Below are 22,012 nucleotides of genomic sequence, written 5' to 3' on the forward strand. Positions count from 1 at the left end.
ATGTTTAAGGTGCCCAGCCTAAAAAAACATCCAAAACATTGTATAAATTGTATAGTTTTTAATTTTATTTTACCAATATTGTACCAATGATTATTATTGCCATCAATAAACTTAAGTCTTTGACTAGTAAAATCTTAGTTTAGTCTCAAGAATGAACATTTTTATAGTCGTGTTCAAATTCTTTACTCGACTTTAGTTGCTTTACTAAGGATAACTCAAATACTGGTCATAACTTGACTAAATTTGTAAGATACCACAAAAGAAGCACGTGTTTTTAATCATTTTTTTATTTATATAAAATCGGTTAAGTTAGCAAAAATATCTGACGTAAAACATACAAAAAAATAGAGTCGAAAACAAAACCTCTTCTCCTATATTCTAAAGTCGATTAAAAAATGAGAAACTTGTTGAATAGCTAAATTTAGTAGTTTGAATGTTTAATGAACAAAAGGTTAATTTCGTACTCTGTTAGGTTTACGTAACCCAACAGGTTATATAAACGTAACACCGGTCGTCTACTCTGAAAATATAGCTTACATAACAGGACAGAACCTGAAACATATTGATTAAGTACATTCAGCTAGATAAATGTATTTGTATAAAATTTTTACTATAGAATTGGCTGTTATTTTTTTACTATCCTAAAATTACTAATTCATAAAATCGATTAGACTACGCGGTGAGTCAAAGTCTTAGACTCACTTCTTTACTTTCGACAGTTGATTAAAAGTATAAATTATTGTTATTTATCCCGAATGGTAACACATGATGGTAACTACCACTGTTACGTGATGACGTTCATGTCTGTTAGCGCTAGCGCTCTTTTAATGTATAGGCTACGGTTACCACTTACCACGAGGTAGGCCGTCGTCTCAATAGACGACGGTCTACCTCGTGGTAAGTGGTAATAAAAATACTGATTGGCCAATCAGTGATCATTTTGTACTTAATTCTCATCATCTGCTTCTTCCTTATACCATTTATTTGGGGTCGGCGTAATATTTGTATTGACTTATATAATAACAAAATTAATCAAACTTTAAATTTTAACAAATCAATAATACTGATGACATGAACTGAAAGGATTACCCTTTCAGTTCAGTTCACGATAAGTAATTTATTCATGAAATCTAAAACCTCCTATATACAATAAAATCATTTTATTCCTTGACAATAACGTTTTCTCTCTGTCTTTGAATAAAAAAACAAAGGGACAAATCAGTTCTCCAATTAAAATAGGTTCTGAAAAGTTATAATTAAACGAGTAAATATTTAGTACACAAATACATAAATGTTTAAGTTGTAAAAATTAAATTTCTAAGAAAAAGATAATATTAATAAAATATTCTCCATTACAATAACGCACTGCAAAATACATTAAACCTCTTGAAAGACTGGAAAATACATTTGTTTGTGTCATGTGAGAATCAAACCCGGGACGCACGTTAAACCACTATACCACCGAGGTTGTGAATTAATAATAAATAATAAATATGCACCTATTTAAATTCCCAACATATTGCTAACTGCATGTACAATTTTCGTCAAGTCAGCGCTCACCGCGCATGAGTCAGGCGAGGCAACAGTCGGACACCGCTTCAGTACAGTTCTGCGCTCCGCTGACTAGATCAACGTAATCAAATTAGGTAATTAGGTGCAAACACGCTAGTCTATCGCTGATCCCACATCAGGTAAGTCCAAGATAATACCCGAGCAGTTAGAATCCTTTGTCTCTTTCCTACCTTTACGTTTTTCTACTTATATTGACGTTGCTAGAATTGTCCTGTTATATAAATCGCGTGCTCAATAATAAAATGCAGTATCTCAAAAGTTATATATATTGGAAAGTCGACTTTATATTTAAATCTGTTACGGTGGATTTGAAATATGTATTTTATTACGTAACGCAGTTTATTGTTAAGGGACCGTCCATGGTTACGTCACTTCAATGTCAGCAATTCTAAGTTACGGTTGATTATTGTAATAGATTATTTAAATAGGCGTATTAGAATACTGATATTGAAATGTTATGTCATAAAAGCTAGGACCCCTCCCAGGGCCCGCCCCGGTTTACTCGTGACGTAACTTGTTGATGGCCCCTAACTGTGCGAAGTGTTTTAGACTTTGTAACTCCCGTATTGTATATCTGTGTGTGTGTGTAATAGTGTAAGGTGGGAAGATATCATTTTTGCGTGTAATGGATAAGTTCGAATAATACATAACATAACATTATCTTACATAACATATTTCAGCCGCCAAGTTAGCTTTGTTATTCCTGTTTCGGTGAAAGGGTGAGCTATGGCAGTGAAATTATAGGATAACCAATATGACGTATTGGTACTCCTGAATGGCAAAGCATCAGTGGTAACACAGGCGTTACATGATGACGTAATGTCCGTTGTTCCTATACGTAGGCGACATTTTTTTTTGTATATGATAATGATATGGTGCACCCGCCTGCGCTAACGGTTTACGCTGGCGGGGTACCAGAGGAGGATGATAATATGAACTTGAGGTCAGGTCAGTTAGCACATCGTGATAAATTCACCAGGAATTTATCACGATGGGTTCCAGAGGGAATCGCATGGATGTCAACCTGACGTGGTACATTGCTAGCAATAAGATCTTCAATACACTTTACTACCAATCCACTTTCCCCCCAATAGCCGATTACCATTTACCATTGGGACTGCGGCTATCTTTGTTATTCATGTTTCGGTTAAAGGGTGAGATATGGCAGTGAAATTACAGGGTAAAGAATATGACATCTTGGTACTTCGCAGTGGCAGAGCTGACGTAATGCTGTAATGCTGTTCCTATATATAGGCGACAGTTACCACTTACCATTGGGATTTATTTTACGTGCGACGTCAGTTTCTTCCTATTGTAAAGACATAAAACAAATGAAACCGATTTAATAAACTCTTACATCTATATCTATCTATTTTTCTACTAAGCTACATTGTAATGTAACATTTACTCTTAATCTACAAAAAATTTACAGCAACAATTACTGCAGGCGCCCGCCTGCAGTAATTGTTCAGACAGTTCAAAATATAAATTTAACCTAATTAGGCATTTTAATTATCTATATAATAGTTATGATTTTTTATTCTATCTTCTTTATAAAATCAATACAAATAGATGTGCATTAGCGTTACACAGACAAGAAGTCTTTTTAAACGTATAACAGTAAGATAATACTATAAGCTTCTGGGTAAGCGCGCTACATCTTAGATCTCGCCATCATTTCCCGTCAGATGAGGTAAGACCAAGCGCAAACCCATTAATATAAAAAAATATATACAATAAATATGAAAAACAATAATTAACTGTTTTCAAAAATATTTATGGACGGTATGTCTAATATACCCACATAATACAGCCATGAAACAAAATAATATATTATTATTTCTTCATGTATAATATCTTTCTTCTAACTATGATAAGTAATAAAATTATAGATTTCACTTCCAGTACTCTAGTTTTATATAATCCCGAGAAGACGTAAATATATAGGTACATATATATGCAGACTACTATGATATTTAATTTTGACGATAGATACAGTACATAACACTGTGATGTTCTTCATGCCCTTCCATCGATACCCCATCCAATTCAAACGGGGATCGAAATTACGACGGCCTGTGCCGAGATTCGAACCCCTAGCGATGCCCTCAGACTGAAGTCGTATCCGTCAAGAGAGAGTTGGCCTTCAGCCACTTGATAAGTCCTTCCGCGGGTTTGGAGTGCCATTCTGCACTCGCCCCCTATCGTTTGGTGCTGTGAAGACCAGCTGCAGCCAACAACATTAGAGTATGCGTCTAAAGTTACTCAATTATGTATACTAGGACTAGATTCAGTAGCTGCATAATTATTGCATATAATGCATTCTTTACCTCGCACGCATTTCTGGATTAATTTTGATACATAAAACGACATAAACTAAAGAGAAAAAAAGAACATTGCTAAGGTTTCCATTGCTTTTTTCTTGTTTTATATAGCTAGGTTATTCCATCATGGCTGATATTAGTTGACAATAAAAATTCTGTAAAATTGCAAGTTCAATATTTCTTCAATCACAGTTAAAAAACAAAAACAAATACCACAGTGGTATTTTTTTTTTATAAAGCCAGACCAAGCGCGCTTATTGGCGGATATTTTATATTGGTCATTTGAGTTTGCTATTTTTAACTATTTTTTAAAATTACTTTAAATCTATTTTTTTATGTTATATATTTTTTTATTTTATAGAATAATGTACACTATCGAATAAAAATAATACATGCTTATTTCCTATTTTATAAAATGATAAATACACACAGATTGACGGCCTCGGTGGTACATCGTTCTACTTCACATGGTCGCGGGTTCGATTCCTCGGACTGTAATAATTTTTGTACAAAAGGCACAAATTGTTTTTCAAGAAAATGTACTGTCAATCTATCAATCAGTATCATCAATACAAGTATGATTTCATTATTATGTTGTTTTCAGGCGGTAATCGACGCCTGGGATTGGAACACAATGTCGGGCATGACAGGAGCCAGTATGCTGCGCACACGCAGGAAAGATGTCAACGTCAAACCCAACCGCAAGTAAGTACCGTTTTTACCATGTATAGGAACAATCTTCAAATCACCACACGGTGTACCTACGAGCAGAATTCGAGGTTGCCATAGCATTCTACCGCGACTCCGTTGGTCCGCCCTATAGATGATGTAGGGCAGACCCCAAGTGGTTAGGGCGACCTATATCGCTCTATTCAAGTACCTAAATGCAATTTTGTTTCAACCGATTCTTAAAATTATAGGTACAGTTACTAAGTATCTCTTCTCTTTATTGGTGACGAGACGCTGATATTTGTAAGAGAATTTGTTAATATTTTTATATTTATTTAACTAAGATAGGTTCATTTTATTATTATAAGTGACTATCCAAACTTCAGAGCAAATGTTTGGCAAGATATAACTCATATATGTTATTATATCTACATCTATAAACATAAATATACACTTAAACATATATGCATAAAATTAATGGAAAGAGCTTAAAAGTATCTATAGACAGTCATAGAGAAACAACTTGGGTATCATTTTAAATCACGCGACCTGCGCAGTAACAATTCTACATAAAAATTGTATATTGCACAAATAGTTATTGTTAGTTATTGAATTTATTCTTCAATAATTATGGGCTCACAATTTGATTTATTTTTTACTTATTAAATCTCACCAATTCTAAATCGTTTTAAATTGTCTTTTAATCTATTGGATATACCACATGAACCATACTAAAGTTGCGCTATTTTGTTACTTTTTGAAATCTTTGGCAATATACAATACAATATACAAAAAGAAATTCAGATTTTGTTACCAGCAATGCAGTCCTAAAGGTTGGCAATACTCGCAATTTCTTTAGCGTAATAGTACAAACTGGGGGTTTGTTAGATTTAAATTCAAATTAATTGTTACAAAGTATGTAACTTTTTATTATAACAATATTTTTGTAATAAATGCAGTTACCTGCTGGATTAATTTCAAGTCTTAATTTTGATGGTCTCGGTAGTCCAGCGGTTTAGCACACTGCCTCACTTCCGACAGTCGCAGGCTCGAATCCTCACGCGGCCCAAATATTTATATTCTTAACAATAAAAATAATAATAATAATAATATGAAAACAGGAAAATGTTTATATAATACCAATAATACTCTCTTTCACAGGTATTATACCTTATCACCTACGTCATAGTCTGAAACAACTAAATATACAAAAAATACTCTACATCACCCTTCAAAAGGCTACCATTTTATATATCTGCCAGCAAAATTGAGTTAATGAGACAACAACGACAATAATAATAATAATAATAATAATAATCATATATAAGTACGAGCCCCAGCCGGTCCTCGAAAGCGACAGCGTCAAGCTCTACTGGGACCGATCCATCATCACGGACAGGACCGTTCTTGCGAACAAACCTGATATCGTGGTGATGGATCGGGCACTTTCGAGGGTGTTTTTGGTGGACATCACCATACCGCACGACGAGAACCTCGTGAAAGCCGAAACTGAGAAAAAGAGAAAGTATCTCGACCTGGCTCACGAGGTGACCGAAATGTGGGGGGTGATGTCCACCGAAATCATTCCAATCGTTATGTCGGTGAACGGTCTTATCCCAACCAGTCTGGAACAACATCTCAGACGGTTGGGATTCCGGGGCGGCTCACTCCCGGGAAAGATGCAGAAAGCGGTGCTGTTAGATTCTGCCCGCATTGTACGCCGGTTTCTCTCCTTGGGGCCCTGAACTCCGGCCGACTGTGCTTCTGCCGGGGGTATGTTGCCATCTCCTCTCCTTAAGAGGGGAGATGAGAATTTTTGGACAAAAAAAAAATAATAATAATCACCTTTATTTCTCTCAAATAACTAATATCTTAAGTATAATTGTTTGTATTGGTCTGGCTGTTTTATATGTATATTATGTATAAGTATATTTACAAAAATAATGTATTTAAGTAGTCTGATTTCTGCATTTAGATTTGCATGCATTTAAAATATATCATGTGTGTATATCAGGTTGGACCGCAAGTCATCCCGTGGCATGCTCTACGAAAACGAGGAGCTCCGTCTACGCACCATTAATATAAATGCTGAAGTGGAAAGAGGTGAGAGACAAGAGGTTACAACGCTGACTTAGATCCAAAAGACCTCAGTTCGAATCTAGTACTAGACTAGTAGTAATCTAGACTATCAAATTCGATATCGTCTCTTAAATTCATTTAATTAATTTGGGGCTGACCCCTGCCATGTTGGATTCAAATATATACAGCGAAATGTAGGCATGTCAAGTGTTGCGTTCACTACGACGCCGACTGTTGCTGAGTGGGGTACTCATCAACAGTCCCCCAGAATCTGGTAATGCAAACACAGGTAACATACCGAATTATTACAAAATAGAATGTAGGTAAGTTAATAATTAATTTTCTCTAAGGTTATGTCAATAAAAATAAATGATTAGTCAATGATATATTTCACAGCGCAATCTAAATCATTATTTGCATAGAACTTGTTGTAGTTCGCAATTTCGTGTGCACAAACATTCGCCCTCATTCCATTCAGGTGCTTTTAAGTACAATCTATCTTCACGTCAAATTTCATTAAGATATGTTCAGTCGTTTAGTATTTAAAATGTAACAAACAGTCACACGGACTCATTTTCAGTTATATAATATTAGTACGAATGACGGCAGAAACTACTTATGATACTAATACTACTAATTATGTAAAAACACCAACCAAAGCAAATAAGCAAAATGCATAACACAAATAAAGAGGATCAGTCCACCATTATCATCAGTATACCAGATGACCAGAACAAAATACCAGGGTAATGAGGAACCTTCCTACAGGGAAAATTTAACTAATTGAACTAAGAAGTTTAAATTCATTGTTCCTTCGCAGGTCAATCAGACATAAAGAAATTGAAGCGGGAGAACGAGCAACTGAAACGGGAGATATTAGCTCTTCGTTATGAATACGACCGGCTGGATACCATGCTCCGAGAGAGACGCTCCTCCCCCGAACACTCGGACGTACGTTATCGTTAATTCCATCACGGAATTGTAAATGTGCCCTTCGATTTAATTATATAATTACTAAGTCATTGGATTATCTAAAATTTAGTTGAATAGCTGCCTTTGCACGTACGTTCATTCACGTGCGAGAAAAAGTGTGCATGAAAATGTAGAGAAAGAGAACAATGATGCAAGCTGCGCTGAGCGTTCTGCATTCCATCGTGCTTTAAAGACGTCTCCCGTGCTTAATCATGAGTAATTAGCATATACACACGCTTTCCTCTCTGAATCAAAAACACACGCGCTTTCACGCATTCAATCGCGCGCTTCGTACATGTAAAGACATGTAAAGGCAGCTAACTATTGCTGGCTCATTCTTCATCCTCGTGAACGGGTCGCTACGACTGATTATATTTGTTACCCAATTGTAACTATATCCATAATATCTTAATTTTTAAGATTTCCATCTTTAGTAGTACCTATTCGCACAAATTCCGAAATATTATCTTTTGTCAAAAAAGCAGACGCCAAGTTTCTTCAACATTCTTCTCGGCTGAATCTGCATTGTCAATGTAGTAGCAAAATAGAAGTTTAAAAATTAAAAAATACTGTAAAATAAGTTTATTTCAATAAAGACGTCTTTTATTCCACTCGTGCTTCATTCATCCATCCGTCCATGCGTACATCCATCTGCCTGCTTCATTTAATATCCATTATTCAAGTACTACCCCATAATGACATCATTGATCTGGCTGGGCGTTATCCTGTGAGAGATGCTGCTCGACCTGCACTCGGGTGTACGTTATCATTAGTGCAACAATGGAATTGTAAAAATGACTTTGAACTTCTCATTCAGCTATGATCCGTCAGCCTGTATAATCTATCATCTGTCATCCGTCGTTCTAGTTTTTTTATGTAATTGAAATGGCAAACAAGACCCACCAGATGGAAAATAGCTGTCGTTATCAACAAATATAAACAGCGTTACGGAGTTTACGACGATACACGACGCCCTTGGTAGTCTCTAGGTGAACTCTTAATGCTGCAATTTCTGAAGACTAAGGTAAATACTCTGCAATTTCACTGTAAATGTTCACTGCAAAGTGACTGAAATAGGTGAAACAGAGATGCGATATCAAATTGACTATTGCTCTAGATTCTACCACAAAAAGAATTTTCAAGGAGGAAGGAAGAAGGCACAAAAAGAATGATAAATAATAATAAAAATAAACATTTATTAAAAATATAAATAACTACATTAGTCAAGTATATGTAATGGACTTGGGTTGAAGACATCTCCAAAAGCGTTCTAGCCGCGGTAACAATCACAAACTTGTATACAAAGATGATCCCTTTCTAATTTCTGTGCTACTTCTTTTATAGGGGACATGAACATAGTTAAACATTCAGGTTCCATATCAGTCTCGATAAATAAACTATATAGGTTCTTACATTTTTCTATCATGAGCTCTATTTTGTTAACAGTTATATTATTATCCTCGAAACATCTTTCGTACTCACAAATGTGAATGTTCTCCAACATTGAGCATTGACTCATTGTATCGAACAACGCATCGTACTCAATATCTTCAGTAGTCAACTTCATGTTTTTCAATTTCTTAACTAAGTTAATTGCTGGAGGAAGAGTAAAACCTCTGCAGAAATCTCGACTCTCAGGCTTTTCAACATAAATATCCACAGTCTCTAATACATGGCATGCTGAAAACAAAACTGCGAAATCTGTCAGATAAACATTGCTAAGTCGCAAATATGATATGTTTTTAACAACTTCCGAATTTGATAAAAAACCAAAAGGTTGGTCACACGGCAACACAATACCTTTGACTCTGCAAAAATCGCTTAGCGTCAACTTTTCTGGGAGACTTGCTAGTTCTCCAATACTATGACAGGAATCTATACAATACCAGTCATTTGTACAGTCTATAACTTTCATTGTAATGTTATCATGCAAACAATAGTAAGTTGGGAAGTAATTTTTTAAGTCTAAAAGTAAGCCCTTCATGAATGTATCATTAAAATAGTTACTCTTGTTCCAAGCTTTGAAGATAATATTCCCGTCAAGCATAAAATCTATAGGTAATCGAGTACAAACCTCCACCCTCAAATCTTTACAATTTCCTAAAAATAAATTTCGGAAAATCGGTGACACATAAATAACAATTCTTTCCAAATACATTATAAAAATGTATTCTATTTGTTTATAATCTAAATTTGCTACGCCTCTCAAGCATTGCGAGGTTTTGTGTGTTACTCGACAATCTCTTAATATATAAAATAGTTTTGAGAAGTTGATATCATAAGTTTTGTTATTCAACGGTTCGTCATCTTCGGTATCATTAAAATCTTTATAATTATCAGCAATTGTGACTTTTAAATCCTCAACAGGCGGTAGACCTTCCAAAAACATCAATGGAATATCAGAATCGAGTAGTTCGAAAACAACAAAATGAACTTTTACAAATTGCCTGATTTTAAATAAATTTCTACATTCCTCCCATATCTCTTCTTTTTTACATTTTCTAGGACACTTAAAGAAATTAATGGCCAAGCTCTTTAAATTAATAGGACATAAATTAACAAAATCTGATAAGTAAACGTCCGTGAAGGTAATGTCTAAAGCTGTTAAATTAGGAAATTTTCTAACGTGTAATGTTAGATTTTCTGGTGATAAATCAGGCATTCCACTTAAACAAAGTTCTTGAATATACAACCCCAAGTCCAAAAATAACTCATGGTCTAATATTTTCGCTATAGCCACAGTACTTCTAGAGAGGACAAGCTTCTTCACATGACATGGAGCAAAGAATTCCTTCAAAACACTGCATCTGTATGCGTTGATTTTTGATTTCGTATCCAAATAATTAAAAATTAATACACCAACTTCAATTGGCAGATTAGTAAAATTCATTACCTATAAAATTAAAAGTACAATGCAAAACTATATAAATATTTTAGTAAGATTATATAAATGTTTTTAATTATGAAATTTGTGTCACAGATCATACAAAATAAAAAAACATATACCTAAGTGCATCAATTATAAAAAGAGGTCTCTATTAAATATTTTTCCGCCCAGTTTCTGAAGAGATTAGAAATATTTATTGAGTGTATTCATTAAGTTTGACTTATAAATATATTTAAACCTGTAATCTTTATCTTTTTAATATTAGAGTAATATTATTTTTATTGTGTTTTAAAGAAGCTAGATCAATATCAATATTATGATGCACTGAACTGTTTTCTAAATATACTTACTGACCTATAAAACAAGGAATTAATCGCCCTGAATAATGTTGAAAGATTTTGAAAAATTCTGTAATGGGTTGAATGAAACCGATATGTAATATGTTAAGTTAACAGTCGCCGTACACCTGTCTTAGCAGCTTGTTTTACACCAGTGAAATTATAGGATACATGAGGCATAGCAAGTAAGTCTTCAGGAATGGGAACAAGTGGAAGGTACCACAGGTATTTGGTGACGTCCAAAATCCTGTTCATATTAAGTGTAGGTTATTTTCCATTAGGTGGACTATTATGTCAATTACATAAAAAAGTCATATGTCACACAAGATTGCATTTAAATATAACTTTACTGTACTGGGTATAAGTAACAGTCTTGATTGGCAGGACAGCGCGTCGGTGTGTAGCGCGTGTCCGGACTGCGCGAGCGCTGATGGTTCCACCCGGGCCGTCGCCTTCAACGACCTCAGCGTGGTGCCCGAAGAAGGGGAACTGGAACCAATCAAGGTTGGTATTCGATTGTTCACGCAAAAAAAGAAAGTTCTCAATCTATTGAATTGCTTATTTTTACACTTTCGCGATTAGTATTATTATTTCCCTCCAATCGATCCCAATTCAAACGGGGATCGAAATTACGACGCTCTGAGCCGAGGTTCGAACCTCTAACGGTGCCCTCACACTAAAGTCGTATCCGTCAGGCGGGAGTTGGCCGCTCCATAAGTCCTTGCGCGGGTTTGGAGTGCCATCTGCCGTCCAGTGAAGCTGTAAAGGCCAGCTGTGGCCAACAGCGTTACAGTAGTCCGACGAGTAGTTTCGGCGTGCTCTATCCGTGGTCACGAGCTGACTAGAGTAATAATTTCATCGCACAATCTAATAACGGTAGTTGAACAAACTGCCTGCACCTATCAAGATTGATATTCGGTGTTACTCCAGTCAACTCGTGACCACGGCTAGTAGAACCTAGACGCGAAACTTCTAGAGAAATAAATGGCTTTATTTGCCATAAAATATTCGCGTTAAAACCGTCTTCCAAAGACGAATATCTCACGTCTATTTTTTGTATCGCATCACCTTCATAAAGAAATGAAGTAGAATATAAAATTTTAACTCTTATTTACCAAATGTAAAAAATCCTTTGCATGGGTACCTCAGTCTCACCTATTGCAGCCGCCAAGCAGCTTGCTATGTAAACTGTGTAGGGTGTAGGGTGCAGATAAGGCAGTAAAATTACAAGATAAGAGGCATGATATTTTAGGCGTCTGGAATGGCAACACATAAGTACTATTAAGAGTGTCCCATGATAACGTGATGGAGCCGTAACCGTAGTACTGCCAATACCGGTTATTACTATCAGCATGTTTGGCATCCCAATTACATAAAAAATGTTTTCATATTAAACTGATCACGTGACAATGCAGATTATATGAAAGTGTCAAAACTTTGAAAACCTGAATTCCAGTGATAGTATTTATGATACTTAATAAAAATTACATGACTTCTATTCTCATTACATAGTATAAAACAAAGTCTCTGTCGCTGTCAGCCCGTCCCTATGTATGTTTAAATCTTTAAAACTACGCATCGGATTGTGAAGCGGATATTTTTAATAGATAGAGTGATTCTAGAGTAAGGTTTATATGTATACATGTACACCCGGGCGAAGCCGGGGTGGGTAGCTAGTATGCTATAAAGAGACCTATCACTTACGTGTATATGTTACAGTAACTTTGAAATAGGTCTAGTTTTTTTTATTTATCCATTACAATAAAACCAGCCATACCTACAATAACCTATTATTTCCTCGATTTATTTCTGAATCAACGTGTAACAAGTTTTCTTACCCACAGTTTGTTTTTAGCGATTGATAAATATGCATTGCGCAGCTCGGCTATTTCAAACCACTTATTGATTATACCGCAAATGTAGTTACTATATGATATATCGTTTTCGAATAAAACCACACCAGGGTTGCAAGCATTAATATTTTATACCATGTAGGTACAAGGAATAAAAAAAATTACGTACATTCTTCCGTTTTAATCTCCACCATCATTTAGACCGATTTCCAATACATCATGAAAACTTGTCCAAGGTTGAAAACTTTAAGAAATTAAATAGATATAATTTAGAGCACTATTTAGATCATAACGAAATAATAATAATATTAAAGAATATAATATCTGAATTTCATCAGATGGATAAGTACTAATCTATAATAAAATACTAATACTAGCTGACCCGCGCTACTTCGTCTGCGTTTCATTTCCCCACCTTTTCCGATATTTTTCTTTGCAGCTCCGCTCCTATTGGTCGTAGAGCATAATATTATATAACTTAAAGCCTTCCTAGACAAATGGACTATGCAACACAAAAATATTTTTTCAATTCGAGCCAGTTCCTGAGATTAGTGCGTTTAAACAAACAAACAAACTCATGAGCTTTATAATATTAATATAGATTCTATAAATTATGTAAAGTCTTCATAAAAACAGTTTCCTCGCCAGAATGATAACGAGGGGGAGGGAGTGTGAGAATTTTACTCTCTACTACTATTCTTACAAACCACATGGTGTCATAACACCATACTGTACCTAACACCATGCGGTTTTTTAGAGAATCGATCCGCCAATGCCGGAGTCACCTGGTCGCGGCAGCATTCTAAACACAGTTGCCATCCCTAGACTACACTCATGGAAAATAAACAATAGATATTCACCACGGAAAAACTGACGGATTGACGTATAGTCCGTGAAGTTCCGCTGTAACGACCAAAATAGACCCAAGTTCGAAACTAAACAAAATCCATCATTTTTATGCAATTGGAATGACAAGCTGACGGTCTATTTTAATGGTAAGCGTTAATCGTCGCCTATATACATGAACAGCATTACGGATATGACGTCATAATGTGACGCCAGTAGTACTTCACATGCGTGTTGTTTCCGGATAACTAAGATGGCATGCTGTTGAACTAATTTTTTTCATTCTACCACCAAATTTGAAATATAGACATCTGTCACAGAGTCATCTGAGAAGAATTCGCAAGAAATTTAACTATTCTTTTTTTAATGTTTGTGAGAGTCCCTCTCCTTAACCCACCCTCGGAACCGCGGCTGATTTTCACTAGGCTTTATAATAATAGTATACTAACCATTTAAAAAAAAAATCAGGCTATAGAAAACGATTGACGATATTAGGCTCTGGCTTGTGGAATAGTACCGATATAGACCTTACAAAGTCGAGTGCGTGGGTAGCTGTGGCTCGCCTATTGCAGCCTTCAAGCAGCTTGCTTTGTAAGCTGTTTCGACTGCAAGCATATGACGTATGACAAGTACGTACGAGATTACAGGGTAAGAACAAGGTACAAATGCATATGATCCTCTGGAATGGAATATTTGTATCTGTGTATCTGTGCAACACGTGTATCTGTGGCACAGTGGTGTTGTATTAGTCGGGTACCACTTACCATCAGAAGGGCTGTAAGCTTGTTTTCCACTACAAAAAAGGTATATTTAAGACGTGACTCTTCTAGTGTTTCAGGCGCTCTATTTTACCATTAGATTGGCCGTATGCTTCGTTGTCACTATCGTAGTACAAAAAATTAATTAATTAAGAGTCAAAGTATTATATATCAGCACACTTCATTACCCAACTTCGCCTGTGTCACATTTTCCTATTTTCCAATATTTTTAATCGCTCCTATATATCGTGACGTTATATAGTCTATAACCTCCAGTAATGGGCTATCCAACACTAAAATAAATTCAAAACCAGATCCGAAGACTACCCCTAATATCCAAACTCGCAATAACCTCTTTATAATATTAGTATAGAGTAGTGTTTATAGTTATACAAAATAAATCAGTGTCCCTAATTACCTATTTCTATTTCTATGCTTTAATGGCTTGGAAATGGGGTTACATGGATCCGAATTATGGTATACCTACTCCAAGTCAAGGCCGGACACGTCGATGTTAGAAAATATTGTAACACCTAATGTATTTATAAATAAACTCAGTCGTCTGCGACTACAGACGCGCGCGCAACGAGCACACTTTCTGAAATTCAGGAGTTATTTCAAGTGACGAAAATGTTTAAATATTCACCGTGAACCGTGGAAATATGTACGTAATTTGTTCTATAGGACATCACTGCCTATTCTAGTAATACAGTGAGTCGTGAATTGTTGGAAATTATTACTATGTGAAATGTGACTTCATTATGCGGCGGACAAGAAAGAAGCAGGTATGAGTACCAGATATTTATTTATCTCTTTTTTGCATATCTTCGTACCTTTCAGGCCAGGTTCCAAATGGGTTGTGAGAAATAAATGACTAGTATTACAGTATATTGACATTTATTTACATATTTTTAATGTGAAAGTAATAGGTATATCTTTCTTCTTTCGTTTTTTTATTTTTTTCGTAAATTATCGGTATTGTAGTGACATACAAAAATAATTATAGGTAAAAATATACATTAAATACAACAATAAATCTTCTTATATTTTCACAAATGATTAAGTACTTGTACTAAAATTTATGTGATTTTATAAACTGCAGTTTCAATCACCGTAGTCAAATATAAGGACATTGTAATTTGGAACATAACCAGCCAAATAGCTGTTTATGTTCCAAATTAAATGGTGTCATTAATCTCGTTAAACATGCTCAACCATATTTAGAATAACTTTATTCAAATCATAACTAAATTATAAATTCTTTATTACCTACGTAATATCATGTCTTAGATGCAATGACATTGTTAGCGTATGATGCAAGTAACTGTAATAATTAATTAATGGAAATTTACAAAAATATGGTAGAACATAAAAAAAAATATAATCTAGAATGATGAAATGATAAATCAGAACTAAAACAAAAAGTCGTGCACGGTTTTCAATTAGATACATTCCCACAAAAAAGGAAGGTACTCCAAATAAGAAAAGGTTTATATCTTATTTTTATTTATTTTATTGACTGAACGGTTTTGATTTTATTATATTCATAAATTTTTCCATATTCATCAGTTTGTGTAACTCAATTAAAATACTAGCTTCTGACTGCAACTTTGTCCACGACAAAAATTAGTCTATCTTCTTCTTTGTTCCCAATACCTATACGTAAGTATATTATTTGCTTTTATTATTTTTTTTGTTTCTGTACAAATATCGAGAAAAGGTTGCAAATCTAAAAAAATTGTATTTACACAGAAGTCGTTTCAAACTATTAGAACGATCCCACGTTACCTTCCACGAAGTATACATGAAGAGTTTGTGTATTTCCGTCCCGCCAGATGGTTGAGTACCGCAAATCTTGCTGGTAATTCGATGGCTGCCTGTTTCATACAAGTAGGTTACCGAAAGCATCGCATAAAGTATAATGTACTCGTGGAAAGATAAGAGGATCTGAAAATAAAACCGTTTACTAAGATGCCTGACCTGAGCGGGAATATTCTTTTATGTAGTTGGAATGGTAAACGCGCTACGACCACCGGATGGTAAGTGGCAACTGTCGCCTATATATTTACATGAATAGGACCAACATGACGTAGTCATATGACGCTAATATATCCATCAACCTTCTCTAACTTGTAATTTAATTGCATTCTCAACTTCAACCGAAATACAGTTTACAAATTAATCTTTTAAGTAACAGATATGTACAGACGACATTATATAAAATCTACTTCGGTAAAATTAGGCTAATTCAACGATGGGGGGCGAGCCTACCACAGTACTTCGGATCAATTAGTTTGCTATCGAAGTGTGCATTTTATGTGGTATTTAAAACACCTCTTACTCGGAACGCGTTTATTGGCCAACCACGTTTGATCCTAATGCAAAAACTTCAACTCTATAACATCTACCTACTTATGGAAATTATATTTATTTGATGTTCCGAGATGTAACATATGGTTAAAGTAAGGTAGTGAACCTTACTTTAACCATATATTACATCTCGGAACATCAATCAGAAATAAATCTAAATAAACACAAAATATATTAAATGTGTTTGCCAGATTTGAATTCGCATCTTTGAAAGTTGACCACTTGCTCATACTCTTACTAATTTTATTAAATAGTTATAATAGAGACTTGAATGGCGATATAATTGAGTAAAAAAATTAAAACAAACATTCAATAGGTATGAGTGCGGCGGAAGAATCCATTCGGAACAAAATTCCGATTGTGAGTCATTACGACTTCAATGATAGGTCAGTGTCTATAAATAGGTACAACAATGCTGAAGGGTTACAAAGTATATATACAAAGTGTAACAAATCAACACGCTCTCTGAAACTGTGTGTATTTGTTTTTTTTTAATGTTTCTTCGTGGTAAAGTAAGTGGATAAAATGTTTGGAATATTTCCGTGCACGGTTTACTATTTTTTTAAATTAATGTACCTAAAGTAACGTGTATTGTTCAGGTCTGACTAAAATATACATAAAAATACCCTAACATCATGGTTGTCAATCTTCATATTTAATTATACTAAACGTTTCACTAATGCAGGAGGTATGAAAATACATTGACACTTTTTAGTATCAAATGTTGAAATAAAAACGTTGTTAGTAGCACAATGGTAGACACGTAACCATACAAATATATGTAATAAAATAACATAGGTAATTCGAGAGATGCCGTTAAATAGATTTCAAAATTTATTACACTAATGGCTCGTTAAAAAATGCTGTTACTCTTTGCGAGAATTGACCTGACATTTAATATTCTTATTTATAATGTAATTTAATAGTAAAAGTAAGTGTTAAGAATTATAATTTGCATGCCCCCTGATATTCAGGGCGAAAATTTAACTTCTTGACCCTGTAAATGTTGAAGCAAATAAATTATCTATTTATCTATCTGTGGGGTACACAATTAAAAGATCTTCGATTTTCAAAATATGTGGACTGTATTTCAATTTGTTTCTTATTCTATGGGTCGGCCGGCCGGAGTGGGGTTTTCTTGGTCGTTGCGCCGGCGGTGGTTCTTCGTCGGTGGCGTATGCGTAAGAGAGCGCGATCGTTTTTTTTTTTTTTTTTTATGAATTGTAGCGCTTTCGGACTACTCTAATGCTGTTGGCCGTAGCTGGCCTTTACAACTTCACCGGACGTTATGGGGCGAGTGCAGATGGCACTCCAAACCCGCGGAAGGACTTATGGAGCGGCTGAAGGCCAACTCCTGCCCGACGGATACGACTTTAGTCTGAGGGCACCACTAGGGGTTCGAACCTCGGCTCAGGCCGTCGTAATTTCGATCACCGTTTGAATTGGACGGGGGATCGATCGGAGGGGCGCCCGGGGGCGCCGGTGTGGAGCGCCCGGGCGCGCGCAGGCGCCCGGTTGAATGCGCGATATTGTGTATTTGAGGTCGTCGTCTTCGCCGGCGAGGACGGTGTCGTGTGTGTGTGTAAAAGTGTGGTCGGGGTGGAACGGGTGGGCCCGTGGGGAGGTTACCTGCCGTTATGGGGTCGTCGGGGTCAATGAGAACGTGCCTCGGGCGACGTTGTCGCGTATGTCGGATATTACTCCTCGGTGCGTAGTCGACCGCACTGACTATAAGCGGATTAGGGTGGGATTGGGCAGAGTCGAAGTAGCGTCGAGACGCTTCCTTCATAAACTGCTTGATGGAGGGCAGATTAAGATCGCGGTGGAGATCTACGCTGCGAACGAACCACGGCGCACCGGTGGCTCGACGCAGAAACCTATTCTGAATGACCTGCAGTCTGTTGATTAAGCAGTAGGGTATGTGGGCGAATACGGGACTAGCGTAGGTCATGATGGGACGGATGCAAGCCTTGTATAATGTCAGCTTGTTGCGAAGCGACATTTTACTGTGCTTGTTAATAAAAGGATAGAGTCGCCCTAGTATAAAGGCGGCTCGGTCGCGGACACGCTTGATGTGAGGACGAAACGTTAGTTTCCTATCTAGGGTGACGCCGAGATATTTCGTTTTCGACACCCACGGGATGTTTTGGCCGAATAGTTCGATCGGGTGATTCATAGAGTCGAATTCCCTGCTAAAGTACACTGCTGCACTTTTTTCGGGATTGACTTCTATGCGCCACCGACGGAACCATTCGCCCAGTATCGTTACGGCTTTCTGAAGCCGTCTGGCTATTGTCGCACGGGACTTGGCGGATGTAAAGAGAGCCGTGTCATCGGCAAACAGCGATATTTCGACTTTTAAGTCGGAGAATTTGGGGATGTCGTTGGTGTACAACGAGTAGAGCATCGGAGAGAGGACGGCGCCCTGAGGGACGCCGGCTCGTATGGGGTGCGGGTCGGATAACGCTCCGTTTATACGGTAGCGATAAGAGCGATTCGACAGGAAATCTCGTACAATGAGTACTAGCCTGTCGGGGACACCTAACTGATGAAGCTTGTAAATCAAGCCGTTGTGCCAGACTTTATCGAAAGCCTTAGCCACATCGAAAAATAGGACGCCTGTACCGCCTTTGGGGGACTTGGTGGCGAAGTACAGAGTGTTTTTGTGAATGTGCTCCGTGATGCGGTGCACTTGATGGACGCATGAGTGTTTGGTTCGGAAGCCAAACTGCTCATTGATGAGCAGGCCTTTGGAGTATATAAACTCCTTTAGGCGGGCGAGGAGGATTCGCTCGTACAGCTTGCCTATAGCCTTGAGGAGGCTGATAGGACGATAACTGGACGGGTCGGATTTATTTTTACCGGGCTTGGGGATGCCAATGACCACGGCTTCTTTCCAGCTGTCTGGAAATATAGCGTTGGATAGCGCCGCGTTAAAAATAGCGACGAGTAATAACAAAAGTTGGGATGGCAGACTTTTGACTAATCTATTCGATATGCCGTCTGAGCCGGGTGATTTTTTGATAGGTAGTTGTTTAACTAGCGTTTTGACCTCATCAAGCGTGACTGGTGAGAGGGATTCGGTGGGCGGGGTGGACGCGATGCGTTCGACTTCGGTGTCTATCTTCTCGAGATGACCTGCCTCGACTGGGAGCGTGCTGGGGGAGCATTGGGCTTCTAAGTTGGACGCTAGACACTCAGCCTTGTCTTCGTCGAAGAAGGCTATAGTGTTGTCGGGTCGGACTAGCGGGGGCATGTCGTTTATCTGTTGGTCGGTTTTGAGAGATTTCGCTATGCGCCAGTACGCGGTGTGGCATGGCGTTATCTCTTCTAGGAGCTTGCCCCACCGGCCGTCCCGGATCTGCGCGATGCGCTCCTTAACGCTACGCTGTAAGGCTCGCAGGCGCACCCGGTTCGGTTCGGAGGGGTAGCGATCGTACGCTCTAGTGGCAGCGTTCTTATCGCTTATTAACCTCCTTACGTCATCGGGGAGCTGCCAGCGACGGTCGTCCGTCGCCGGTACCTCCCTGGAGCAGTCCTTGACTGCCGACTGCAGGTGGTTAGTAAGCGAGTCGATCGCAATGAGAGTGTCCTCGGTGGACTCTATGACGTCGGGAATACGGTTTAGTATCGGTGTGTCGGTCGATTCGAGAGATTTCTCGAGTCGTTGCCAGTCTGTTATTGTTTTGGTTGGTAGTGGCGTGTCGGGCGGAGGGCCCAGAAGGAGGGTTACCGGTCGATGGTCCGAGTTAAGCTCGGCATGGACTTCTGGGGAGCTCACCCGTAGGGTTACGTTCCTCAGCAGTGCCATGTCCAGTATGTCGGGTCGGTGGTTCACGTTATGGGGATAATGAGTAGGGCGGAGCGGGGCGATTATCTCGAATTCGAGCGAGTCGGCTAGTCTGTCTAGTTTGTGGCCGTTTGTCGTGGACACGTGGCAGTTCCAGCGGGTGTGTTTACAATTCAAATCGCCAGCCAGAATGGTGGCGCTGTTGATATCTAGGAGGGCGCGTAGGTCGCTTTCCAGCAGTAGTTTGCCGGGAGGCTGATATACGGATGCCACGGCGAGCGGTCGGTGGCCGGTCATGCCGAGAAGACAGACGGAGGCCTCCATATGAGTGAGAGGCGGTGTTTGTAGCGGTATACAATGTAGGGACCGTTTATAGTATATGAGCGTACCGCCGCCTCTACAGGCGGTGCGGTCGTTCCTAACTAAGTTGTAATTGGCGATTCTAGGATCGCGGACTGAACGTTTCAGTAGGGTCTCCTGCACGAGGAGAATATCGACTTGGTGGTCAGTGAGAAAGGAGGCGATTTCCTCCTTTTGTTTTTTTAATCCGAACGCGTTAAAAAACGCTATTCGAACGGACCGAGGCTTTTCTCTCTGAGCTCGAGTACCCATAATTACAGGTTAAAATTGAGGATGGCGGTAAGTACGCCGATGTGCTCGCAGACGGCTGCGAGCCTATTTTGGGGCGACTCCTTATACAGGCGGAGCTTGGAGGCCAGAAGGGCAATCTCGTTAGGGTCGATGGTGCTGGCTAAGCGAGCGACCAATGCGAAGTCCTGCGCGAGGGAGCTGCCGTTGGCCTTGGGGGCCGCGGGCAGTGTTTTGGGGACGGGTTTGTGTATGGGCATGGGCGGGGCCGATTGGGCGGGCGGGGCCTTCTGGGCGGGCGGGGCTTTCTGGGCGGGCGGGTTGGGTGCTACCTTGCTTACAATTGCCGGGGGTTTAATCCAGGCATTGTTAGCAGGCAGAGGGGCGGGTACGAGTGGCTCGGGTTGTGTTTGAGCCTTGGCGGGGGCACGTGCCGGAGCACGGTTGCCCTGGGTGTGGGTGGCCTTCTTTTTGGCGGGACGTGGGGCGCGTGAACAACCGCGGTAATTCGCGGTGTGACCCTCTGTGAGGCAGAGGGTGCAACTGGGGGGCGTAGGGGTGTTGGGCCTACGGCCGCAATCTGCGGTGGCGTGATCGCCTAGGCACTTGACGCACCGTGGGCGAGCGAAACAATTACGGCCAGAGTGCCCGTAGTTCTGACAACGGTGGCATTGTCCGGGGTAGGTACGTTTGCGAGGCGCCTCTACGGAGAGCGAGGATAGTTGGCAAACGCTCTTTATATCAAAGATCGATTTGCCTTCTGGGGATAAATCTAATACGACTAGAACAAGGTCGATAGCGGCCTTGTTGCGTGAGCGCGACTGGTACATACGATGTACCTCGTGCGCTGGGTAATTCTGGGACTGAAGGTCCTCAAGGATGGAGTCTGTTGAGAGCTCCTTGGGTAAACCGCGTATTACAACGCGGAGCTTTTTCTCTTCCTCGAGAGCATAGGTGTGATAACCT

At 38.7% G+C, this 22,012-nt stretch overlaps 2 protein-coding genes across 4 annotated transcripts in view; one reads left to right on the forward strand and one right to left on the reverse strand.

The window, feature by feature from the left end:
- Window positions 1-22,012, forward strand: part of LOC131852073 (uncharacterized) — a 69,747-nt gene that overhangs the window by 37,257 nt on the left and 10,478 nt on the right. Inside the window, exons 1-5 of one of the 3 annotated variants that reach the window (XM_059202696.1) lie at window positions 1,613-1,691; window positions 4,501-4,601; window positions 6,580-6,668; window positions 7,465-7,595; window positions 11,226-11,345. In XM_059202696.1, coding sequence (XP_059058679.1) covers window positions 4,531-4,601; window positions 6,580-6,668; window positions 7,465-7,595; window positions 11,226-11,345 — 411 coding nt within the window. In that variant the 5' untranslated portion in view covers window positions 1,613-1,691; window positions 4,501-4,530. Of the gene's footprint in view, window positions 1-1,612; window positions 1,692-4,500; window positions 4,602-6,579; window positions 6,669-7,464; window positions 7,596-11,225; window positions 11,346-22,012 lie in introns of those variants that run through there. The other 2 variants (XM_059202711.1, XM_059202702.1) reach the window with 2 other exon arrangements.
- Window positions 8,836-10,582, reverse strand: LOC131852094 (uncharacterized). The gene has a single exon (XM_059202723.1). It carries the CDS (start codon window positions 10,504-10,506, stop codon window positions 8,887-8,889), a length of 1,620 nt encoding a protein of 539 aa, XP_059058706.1. The 5' UTR covers window positions 10,507-10,582; the 3' UTR covers window positions 8,836-8,886.

The sequence above is a fragment of the Achroia grisella genome, unplaced genomic scaffold (assembly GCF_030625045.1).
Source record: "Achroia grisella isolate CSIRO2021 unplaced genomic scaffold, CSIRO_AGI_Agris_v1 utg1174, whole genome shotgun sequence".
Lineage (NCBI taxonomy): Eukaryota > Metazoa > Arthropoda > Insecta > Lepidoptera > Pyralidae > Achroia > Achroia grisella.

Bases quoted from the DNA above. Each gene is read 5' to 3' on its own strand.
- LOC131852094 (XM_059202723.1), bottom strand. From the start codon at position 10,506: ATGAATTTTACTAATCTGCCAATTGAAGTTGGTGTATTAATTTTTAAT.